We start from the raw sequence: 11,133 nt of genomic DNA on the forward strand, positions 1-11,133 counted from the left end.
CCTTAGGTTCTTTTTTTTTTTTTTTTTTTTTTAAGGCACCTAAGTTCTAAGTCCAGTTCTGCTTGGGTGACCTTGGCAAAGGCCCTTATCTTTTAATCTGGGTAGCAAAATGAGATGGTTGGGCCTCAGACACCTTCTGTAGGTAGGCATTAGTCTTTACAGCACAAAATAGCGCCTACCCCTCTTCTTTTCTATGGAGAGTCTGGGGAAGCATCCAGCATCTCTAAACCTCCAGGCAGCAACCCCAGGTGCCCACCAGGGTCTGCTTATTCAGCTGCTGATTTCTGTTGTGTGTCTATGAGTAGGACAAAGATATAGAGAGAACTGAGGGCCCAGAGAGGGTGCCTGTGTGTGCACACACATGTGACCACACGCTCCCCGGGCAGGGACGGGGTGAGCCAGGAGCAGGGTGGAGTCCCTCTTTGGTCAGGGCTTGGCCTGGCTGCTGGGGGGCCTGGTTCTTCAAAGCCACCTCAGACTGAATGGGCCTTGTCTGAAAAGAGGGTGGGGGAAGGGAGGGCTCTTGGCATCCCCCCGTCCGTCCACACACACACACACAAAGGGATATTTGCCCACAATCCCAGGGAGCCTGGTTGAGTCTTGCTGGGCTAGTCTTAGGGATTCTGCCCACTTGGGAATTTCCCTCTTGTCAGGGGTCTTGGGCAGAGAAGGGGCCACTTCTGGAGTTGGAGAGGATTTAATTTCCTGTGTCCTCCATCAGTATGCCTCACAGAGCTCCTCCTAAGCCCTTTGACTTGCTGTAGGAGGGCACCTGGGCTCATCTAATGCAGCCTTTAGGGATCCCTGCCCATTTATTTATTTATTTATTCGTTTGTTTGTTTATGGCACACCACATGGCATGCAGGTTCTTACTTCCCCAACCAGGGTTCGAACCCGTGCCCCCTGCAGTGGAAGCTCGGAGTCCTAACCACTGGACTGCCAGGGAATTCCCAATCCCTGTCCTTTTAGAGCCAAGATAGGTATCTGATGGGATCTAATCCTGGCTAATTCTGGCCATTCCTGACCTTAAGAAAAGTCATTTATGCTCTCAAGGAACCTGGTATAAAAATGAAGGGTTAGGCATGACCCGGCGACCCTCAAGATGGCTGAACTGGGAATCAATCTAGTTTTCAGCCTGGGTTTTGCTGCAGACTTGGTCTTCATTTCCTGATGTAAAACAGAGCTACTACCAACCAGTCAGTGTGCTGATCCGGTGGGTTGTTTTGAAACACTCCTCAGCACTTTAACCCACTAAAAGAAAGGCAGGATTCATAAATAACCAGTCGTGGCTCCTGGGAATGAGAAGGTAGGGGAAGTTCTCAGCCTGAAACAGCACAGTGTTGGGACCCCAGCCCCCATCTTGAGGACTTTGAGCTCTGACTGGTCTCCAGGCCAGAGAAGCAAGTGGCCAAAGTACCCTCTTTTCCTCCTGGGCTGGGTTTGACCTCCGCTTGACAGGGCTCCCTCCTCACCGAGGTAGGTGGGCACTCTGTGTACACGTGTGTTCATGCATGTGTTTATCCGTATGTGGCTAAAGGCTCAGGTGACCCATGCCTGGGTTCTGGTCCAGTGTGGGCACTTTCTTGCCTGGGTGATCTTGGACAAGTGACTAATTTTCTGAGCATCTCCCCGCCCCCCGCCTCTTAATACTTCTGCAAATAAGGGCTATGGGGAGGAGCTCATTCACGCTAAGTGCTTAGTCTGGTAAGCTGGCCGGGTCCTGCTGTTTCTGATTCTGGGCCCCAGGGGAATTTGCAGCAGGAGATGGGGGTAGAGCACAAGGACCCCACCCTAGGTACAGGCAGCTTGCGCAACCACGGAGGAGCCTTCCTCCAGTGCTGCCAAACTGAAGCCACAGGCATGGGGCTGTGCGGGGGCTGGAATTCCAGCGCCGGCAACCCCACAGCTCCTGATTCCCGAGTCATGAAGTCATCCCTCACCAGGGCTTAACCCCTTCTGGCTCCCCACCCCTACACGTACCAAGCGTTCAGCAGAGATTCTCGCCTTGGAGGTGGGAGGGAGTTGCCTGCCCATCGCCTTCCTTCCGGCCTGACCCGGCTCTCTTCTGGGAATCCAGCTGCCCTTGACAGGGTGGAAGGGGACCTGATATGATAGGCCGGTTCCGCCCACCTCTCCCCGGAAGCCTGGGCCTCTCCCACAGATGGTAACCTTGTCTTAGGAACGGATGTTCCTTCTCAGGCTCTCCCCTGTGTCACTGGCAAGTCTCCCCTGGGTGAAGGACAGCTTGGGGCAGTCAGAAGCAGAGCCCTGGCCTCTTTTCTCTCTGAGCTATGTAGCTAACTCACTGTGTGACCTTGGGCAAGTCACTGCTCTGTCCGGGGGCTCATACTGCAAATTTGTCTGAGGTTGCACAGAAAGTAAGGGGCCAGGAGGGGCCCAGGACCCAGGTCTCCAGGCTCTGGCCTGATCGTCTTCCAGCACCCCAGCTCACCTTCCTGAACGCCCACTTCACTGCCTCTCCAGGGTTCAGGGGCTGCTGTAGAGCACTGGGGGGCGACTGGCTGATGTGTCTCCTGTTTTCACCCTAGATCCGAGAAACTGAGGTCATCGACCCCCGAGACCTCCTAGAAGGCCGACACTTTTCCGGAGACTTACCGGACGATGAGGATGTTGGGGTACCTGGGCAGGAGCCCCATGACTTTGAGCTGTCTGGCTCTGGAGATCTGGGTATGGAGGGTGTGGTGGGCAGGCTGGGGCCCGGGGCTGGAGGGAACCCATCCTCTTCCTCCTACAAAGGTGACCCTGCCTTGAAGCTTGGATTTTCCTATCGTGCCCCTCCCCCTAAAAAGAGGGGAAACAAAAGTTGCCGGATCAACCCATCCCTGAGACCCTCTCTGGGCAAATGGTTTGTTGCTTTGAGTTCAATTTTAATTCTACGTTTTCTTTGCGCCAGCCCGAACCTGTCCACCTTCGGACAGGGTCGGGTGGGGTGGACGTGAGGAGGAGGGCTGTTGAGTGTTTTTCTTCCTTTGAAAAGGAAAGGGAGCCACTCAGAAGCCTGGGGGCAAGGTGACAGAGAGGTGTGGGTGGGAACCGAGAACAAACCCCCTGCTTCAGAGGGGGTGGGAGTAGCGAAGGGGCCCAGATCAGGGGCCGGTAACTCTTCTGGTCTTCTGTGACTTCCTGGCTCTGGCTGCCGGGCTAGACAGAACTGCAAGAAGCATCCCTCCTATGTGTGAGGTAGTGTAATAATTTGAAGTTTGAGCTTTGGAGACACGTAGTCCCGAGTTCAAACTGCCACCTGGTGACCTGTAAGCCTTGGTTTCCTCATCTGTAAGATGGGAATAGAAAGGACAGTGCATTGGTGTTTGTGTTGTGGAGTTGGGACTGAGTGAAAGCCCCTGGCATTTACCACACACTCAGGAAATACATGAATATTGCAATTTCTAATATTTACTATTGCAATCTAGATTCTTCTCAAATGAATCCCCTGGAGATCTTGTTAAAGTACAGATTTTGATTTAGCGGACCCTGAAATTCTGCATTTCTAACCAGCTACCGGGTGATGCTGTTGGTCCTGGGTTCTGTATGGAGCAAGAATTTGGAGCTGACAAAAAAAATCTGCCCGGCTACCAGCTCAGCATTCCTGTGAAAGAGCCAGGGAGGCAGGTCTCAGGAGCCCCATTTTACAGATGAGACGACTGTGGCTCGGGTGGGAATGATCACCTGCTGGGCGCTGAACGTTTGGGGGCCGATTGTGAATTCGAACTCCCACCAGCCCTGGGTCATTGCCCTGGGGGTAACCGACCTCACATTCACACGGCCTTTCTGTCCTTACAGATGACTCAGAGGACACCCCGATCTTCCCGGAAGTGATCCATCCCTTGGTAAGCAGCTACACACTTTGGCCTCTCCTGTTCTTAGTACCTCTTGAGGGAAGCACAATAAGTGGGAGTCTGACGTCACTCTGAAGAAGGCTTCTATTTGTGGCCCTGGACTCTTGGGACAGGCGCAACTGTGGGTCATGGGCAGGTCATCCTCTCTGCAGGGGTAATCACTAAATGAGAAATACTTAGATGTGTTTCCAGCCTCTTTTTTGGTGTGCGTTTCTAGGTATTTCCCAACATTAATATCGAATTATACATACAGTTCTATGTACTTCGTTTTTCACTTAAAGTGATCATGAGTATTTCCCCACGTAATTAAATGTTTTTCCTATTCATTTTTATGGCCTGCATAATCAGAGTTCACCCAGTTTCCCTTATTGATGGGAAAGAGTTTTATGATTTTTTGATATCCTTCAATGACCACACTACAGCAAGCATCTTTTTCACAAACCTCTGATTAGCCCCTTAGGACAGAGTCCCAGAGGCAAAATTGCTGCCTTAATGGAGACGCTATTTCTGCAGTTTTGCCAAACCACCCTCCAGAATAGAAGAGTAATATTCTATTACTCTAGAATATTCTAGAACACCTGCTTCCCTGTGCCCTTGGTCACATTATTCATTCCCCTTTTGGGACAGATTTACTAGAAAAGTTGACAGCATAATTATTGAGAGGTTGTTGCTCTTTTCTGCTCTAGGACCACGTGGTTTGGCCAGCGAGATGCAGAACCAGATTCCTCACCTGGCTGAATGTCCCTGTCCCCTGCCCTGGGTCCCTCCCCAAACCACGCTGAGTGTTGGTCTCTTTTCCTTCCCTCTATCCAGGTGCCTCTAGATAACCACATCCCTGAGAAGACAGGACTTGGGAGCCGGGTCCCCACCGAACCCAAGGAACTGGAGGAGAATGAGGTCATCCCCAAGAGGATGTCACCCTTTGATGGGGATGAGGATGTGTCCAACAAGGTGTCCATGTCCAGCACAGCCCAGGGCAGCAACATCTTTGAGAGGACAGAGGTTCTGGCAGGTAAGGTCCCATGTTTCCCACAAGATACCCCGAAGAGGGAGAGGGTTTCAGGTGGGGGCAAAATAGACCTGCAGGCAAGGATGCCTCTAGCCCATTAGGCAACTTGGTACCCCTTCCTTACAACCCCTGGGTGCCCTGGGGCCTTGAAGGATGACACTTCCCCTAAGAGGTGACTCTGACTCTGTGTGCAGCCTGCTGGTCAGAGAGGAAGAATTACATATCAAGGGCTAAAAAAAATAGATGTTGAGTCATTCACTGGCCCTAAGTCCTTCTCTTATTTACAAAGCACTTTCCCAGCCTGAGTTTAGCACCTGGGGAGTCAATTATTAAAAGTTTAACTTCCCTTGAAAACTTCCCCTGAAAGCCCAGAGGCTCCTTTGGGTTGGGCTGTCTTCCCCTCCCCCTGCTGTCACTTGGCAGCCTTGTGACCTAGGCTGAGAAGCTTTCCAGCCTCAATTGATGAAGTGACCCTCAGTTTCCTTGTCTGCAAATGGGTACAGTGCTATCCCCTTGGGTTTCATGACTTCATGAAAAGTAGAATCTAAAATAACTTGGCAAACTGTAAAGGGCTGTTCTGGTTTGTTAGTATAGTTCACAATAGTAGATGGTATAGTGTAGTATACTAGTAGTAGGTGGCACCCAGGGAAACTTCATGTGCCAGGTTAAGAAACAGAGGCCTAGAGAGAGTACATATTGGGCAAGAGCTGTAGCATTCTTGACTATAATGTGCTGTGTGGTGAAAGCTCTGTCCCAGGGAGAGACTTCAGGAGTGGCTCTGTCTAGCCTGGCTACGGGGCCTTCAGCTGGGGTGGTATTTGGCTCCTTCTCTTCTTCCCTGGCAGCTGTGGGGGTCTCCAAAGCTGGGTTGGGGGCTTTGTCAGAGGGAACTCCCTTTCTGGCCAGGTTCTACAGGCTGAGGGCCAGTCTGGATGAACCAGCCTGGTGAAGGGGCACCCTGGGCCCAGGCTGGGTTTTTCCCGTCTTCTGGCAAGCAGCTGGGCCGGCAGCTCCAAGGAGGCTGGAGGTACAGGGAAAGAGCCCTGTGCGCTGCCTGCAACCAGGACAGATAAAGGATCTTGCCTGCATGTTGCAGGGTATAACCCCTGGGGACATTGGGCCCAGCTCAGCACTGACCCTGGCCCACGGGTCCCTGAGTCAATGTTCTTTGAACTTTATGTGTGATGTGGGTGGGGTGAGGAATGCTGTCGAAACTAGAGGGGCAGCTGTTTCTTATACACAGAGAGACTCAGACCCAGCAAACCGCTTACTTTGGGTCACATAGCAAGAGAGAACCGGGTCATCTCTTAATACTTCCAATGGAGAATTACACAAGTGTGAGATCTTCAGTTGAAAAGTTATATTGTTGAGCTAGCTGAGCTGGGACCCTCCATTCCAGTAGCTTTTAAACAGCACCTGGGAGTTTATCAAGTGCTTGTCATGTGCCATGTGATTCATGCACCTGCCTCATTGAGTCCCCATAACAACCATATCCGACAGGTATGGTTATCTACACTCTTACAGATAAGGAAACTGAAGCTTGGAGAAGACGAGTCACTTGTCCAAAGGCACAAGACCAGGCAGTGGTAGACCTGGCATTGGAACCTAGGACCACAGGCACTTCTGAGACTGTCTTTGAGCCTTGACCTTGTGGGGAATCCCAGCACAGACCAAGGGTCTAACAGAGGAGTGATCAGAGGGAAAGGCGATAGAAACGGGAAGGGGGTTGATACCTGATAGTCCACGTCCTTTTTCTGGTATTTCCTGGGGGTACTTTGTTGCTGCTTTTTCGTCATTTTAGTCAAGAAAGAGCCTGATTTGGTTCTCTGCCACTCTGTCCCCATTCTGTGCATGGATTTGGAGTGTGTGCAGGGGCAGAAAATTAATCTTCTTACGTTAAGACTGAATTAGGGGACTCAATCTGCTACAGAAAGGATTCTGGGAGCTATCCCTGCCTGCTCAACAAACAGGAGTGGGCCCTCCGGGCAGCCTGCTGTCATACAGAGAACATAACGTTCGCCTGAAAAGCCCACACCTGCCTGACACTAACCAGGTGCCCTCGGCCAGTGCTCCTGTCTGAGCCAAACTGTGTCATTTATTAAGGACCTACTGTTGTGCCAGAATGATTTAGGGTGCTAGGGACACAGGTATAAACCACAAAGGTTCATCATTAATGAGTATTGAGCATAAGCTCTGCACTGTTCTGAGCTCTCTAAGTGGATTAATTTATTTAATCCTGGGGACAAACCTGTGAGAAAGGTACTATTGTGTCCACTTTGCAACGAGAGAGATGAAGGAATTTTATTATTTAGATCCCACAACCAGTTAAGTGGCAGAGATGGGAATGGAACGTAGGCCTTAAGCACTGAGTTCATACATAGGGACATAAACCACATGTATAATAATTCTTTTTTTTGGCCGCACCGTGCGGCATGTGGGATCTTAGTTCCCCGACCAGGGATCAAACCCGTGCCCCCTGCAGTGGAAGCATGGAGTCTTAACCACTGGACCGCCAGGGAAGTCCCAAACCACATATATAATTATCTGTAACGTAGGAGTGTGGACACATTCGCATGTGGTAACTGTGTATGGTAGCATATACCTGCGTGTGTATAGAATGTATACACCAGTCTATAGAAATGTAGGTCTGCACAGGGATGCATGGACACGGGGTCAGCTAGAGAGCTCGCTGTGCTGAGAACCATGGGGTAAGTAGGTTTAAGGGGGATTTCCACAGCCTGCAGTTTCTCTTCTTCCTGGCTCAGGGCTGAGCTGGGAGTTGGCCTGGTGTTGAGAAAGAACCTGGCTTTGGACTCAGGCAGATGTGGGTTGGAATGGTGCCTTTGTCACTCTGGTTCTATGGTTTTTTCAGTGACTTACAGTGACCCCCGTCTCATTAATGAGGTTGTGAGAATCAAATCCATTCAGTAAGGCATCAGCAGAGCACACCCGGGGGAGTGATGGCGAGGATGTCTAGTGGTCGGAGAACCGACCAGGCGGAAGTGGCCAGTGTACCCCGAGGTCGCGACGGGCAGCCTGCTCTCACCTTGCCGCTCTCCTCTCTCCTCTCCAGCTCTGATTGTGGGCGGTGGCGTGGGCATCCTCTTTGCCATCTTCCTGGTCCTGCTGCTGGTGTACCGCATGAAGAAGAAGGATGAGGGCAGCTACGACCTGGGCAAGAAACCTATCTACAAAAAAGCCCCCACCAACGAGTTCTACGCCTGAAGCTTCCTCCTGAGCACCTGCTCGGACTTTAAGGGGGAGGGCCGCTGAAGGATTTTGAAGGATTTTGAAGGGTGGACATTAGGGGAGGGGGAGGGCAACCCAGTCCTGATCTATCAGCATCTCCAGCTCCGATTAGGGTTTCAGTGTCAGAGGAGACATCATCTTCTACTGTTCCTGCCTGCCTCTTCTTGATTCTCTGGGCCTCCATTGTCCCAGCAGAAAAACAGGGTTAAACTTGGCCTTTCTCAAGGCCAAGTCTGGGATTGGATCGTTTCTTCATCTTCTGGTTTAGAATCGAGGCCCCCCTGAGAGCCTGTACTGAACAGGCCTCACCCAGAGCCTTTCTAAGCTATTGTGTGAATCCTGCTGGAGGTCGGCCCCCACCCCCGGCCTTCTTCCCTCCCTCCCTTCCTTCCACAGCCTGGCCCCTCTGCCAGGAGCTGGGAGAAGGAACCAGAACCATCTCTCTGCACCTGGAGGTGTGTCCCTCAAAGGGCACCTGCAACCACACTATGGGAGTCTGTGGTACACCTTGGGCCATTCTAGGCTCTTCCAAGTGACTTTTGGAAATCAACCTTTTTTATTTGGGGAGGGTGGGGAGAAGAGCTGAAAGTTCATTGTGAAATGGACTTGTAGAATATTCATAAGTCTATTTTTAGTGGGATTTTTTTTTAATGGTTCATTCCTTTGTACAGAGCCTCTCTACTTGGGCAAGAGTACACAGAAGCCGAGGCATTCTCCTCCCTCTTGCACCTTTCCACAGTACCTGCTAAGTTTGTATTTAATGTTTTTTTGTTTTTGTTACTCGAAAAAGAGAGAAGAGTCGGAGATATAATTTTTATTAATTTTTTTTTTTTTTTTTTACTATTTATAGCTTCAGACAGGGCCTCTCCTTTCCTCTTGCCTCTTTTTCTTTAAATCCCCTCCCCGTGTTTTTTGTTTTTTTAATTCTTCATACTTCCCTGCTTATGACCTTGGCCCTTTCCTCTAAGAAGCTTTTGCTGAAATATAGTTTTCTAGCAGATCCCAAAACATAACCTAGGGGATGGTGGGATATTTGTGTCTCTTTTTCATGTAATATATTATTATTCATCCTTGGTTCTAGCAAAATAGATAAATATATTTTTTCAGGAAATAGTGTGATATGATATTCCCATGTAAAGCTGGCTGGGCGGTTGAGTGAGTGAATGTTTGTGTGGCTGAGTGGATTTTTGCCTCTTTCTCTGGTCCTGTTCCTTGGTGCCTTCTCCTGATTGGGCTGGAAACCTTCTCTCTAGCTTTTGCTTTGAGCCTAGCTGGGGTTCCTTCATTTGCTGTCTCCTAATTTAAGAGAAAATTGGAGAGCAGTGCTATCCAATATGGCAGCCACTAGCCACATTGAAATCAATTAAAACTACATGAAGTTAAACGTTCGTTCCTCAGTTATAATGACCACATTTCAAGTGCTCAGCAGCCACGTGTGGCTGGTGGCTGGTGTACCAAACATGTAGGCAGAGCCCACTGGCAACTGTTGGACAGCACAGCTCGAGAACCAAGCTGGTTTAACAAGTCACAGCCCCAGTTTTGCTGAGATGACCTTCGTCTCCCTAGACAAAGGGGGATGGGGGAGGGCTGATCAGGCCCTGGCTCTGGGCCCTGTTATCTGTGACCCTTCCTCTCCAGAGAGGAGAGGCCTGGAGAGGCCTAGTGGCTTAGCCAGGGCAGGCCACATCTCCTGACCCCATTGGCTGGGGTTGGGGGGTATTACCCTTGCTTCCCTCACCTTTCATCACCATAACCCCAGGGTCCCAGCTGGCTGGGTCCTCTTCCTCCCCTGGTGTCCTTTTCCTCTGGCCATGTTGGGAATGAGCACCAGACACTGTTGTCTGTTACTGATTTTTTGATAAAAAGATAATAAAACCTGGTACTTTCTAGATCGCCTGCCTCTATCATTTTTAAGTTCATCAGACGTCATCCTTTCCCTTGATCTCAGTGGAGCCTGAGATAATTGCTGCCAGACACCAGAGGCAGAGATGTAAGATGCCACGAAAGAGCCCGGAAAGGAGGGAGGAAAGTCAGAATGTGCACACTGGCCCGTGGGCCATGTCTTGCCTACCTCGGACTTTTGTTGAGGCGGCACCGTGTTTAAAAAACAAACACAGAAATCCTTGAGTTCGTTGCCAACTATGGAAGTGAGGATGTTTCCCATAAAAATCCAGACTGATTCCCTACTTCTCTTCGGGGGGAAAAAAAATCAAGATTTGGCAACTCTCAGGCTGCATGGCAACCACTGGGAGTTGCTGATGGGCGGGTGCCCGAGGTTCTCTGCTTTGCCACAGTCTGTCCTCCTGCTTGGCCTCTGGGCATCGAAGCTGGTGGGCTCTGGTCAGATACCATTGATGCCTCTCGATCCTCATAACAACCCTCTGAGGTGGGTAAGATCCTTTTTTTTAAAAAACTTAATTTAATTTATTTAGTTATTTATTTTGGCTGCGCTGGGTCTTAGTTGTGGCACGCGGGATCTTCGTTGCGGCATGCAGACTTCTTAGCTGTGGCATGCAGACTCTTAGTTGCGGCATACATGCAGGATCTAGTTCCCCGACCAGGGATGGAACCCAGGCCCCTTGCATTGAGAGCGCAGAGTCTTACCCACTGGACCACCAGGGAAGTCCCAGCCCCTCCCATCTGTTCGATCTGCATTATCCAATCCAGTGGCCACTAGTTACAAGTGAGTATTAAAATTAAAATTAATTAAAATTCAAAAAATTAAAATTCAGTTCCTTAGTGGCACTAGCCACATTTCAAGTACTCAATAGCCACATGTGGCTGGTGCCTACTCTGTTGGATAGAGCAGATGTAGAACATATCGACTGTGGCAGGGCTAGGTTGGATGGTGTGAGATTAGGTCAGGATCCCAGGATTTGGATTTCAGCTTCGTTAGCTGTTACTTTGGGCTCCAATGGGCTCCAGGGAGGTAGGTCAGAACTTGGTCCAGAGGAAGGGTTCCATAAGTGGCACTTTATTCTCATCATAAACACATCTTTTGGGTGAGGTATTAGTTCC

General features: G+C 50.2%; 1 protein-coding gene across 1 annotated transcript in view; it reads left to right on the forward strand.

Annotated features, from left to right (window-relative positions):
- The window catches only part of SDC4 (syndecan 4), an 18,901-nt gene extending 8,895 nt beyond the window's left edge, over positions 1–10,006 (forward strand). Inside the window, exons 2-5 of the mRNA XM_007115479.2 lie at positions 2,550–2,688; positions 3,802–3,848; positions 4,671–4,869; positions 7,940–10,006. Of these exons, the coding sequence (XP_007115541.1) occupies positions 2,550–2,688; positions 3,802–3,848; positions 4,671–4,869; positions 7,940–8,091 (537 nt within the window). The 3' untranslated portion in view covers positions 8,092–10,006. The remainder of the gene's footprint in view (positions 1–2,549; positions 2,689–3,801; positions 3,849–4,670; positions 4,870–7,939) is intronic.
- Positions 10,007–11,133: the final 1,127 nt, after the last annotated feature.

Source organism: Physeter macrocephalus, unplaced genomic scaffold (assembly GCF_002837175.3).
Source record: "Physeter macrocephalus isolate SW-GA unplaced genomic scaffold, ASM283717v5 random_293, whole genome shotgun sequence".
Classification (NCBI taxonomy): Eukaryota; Metazoa; Chordata; class Mammalia; order Artiodactyla; family Physeteridae; genus Physeter; species Physeter macrocephalus.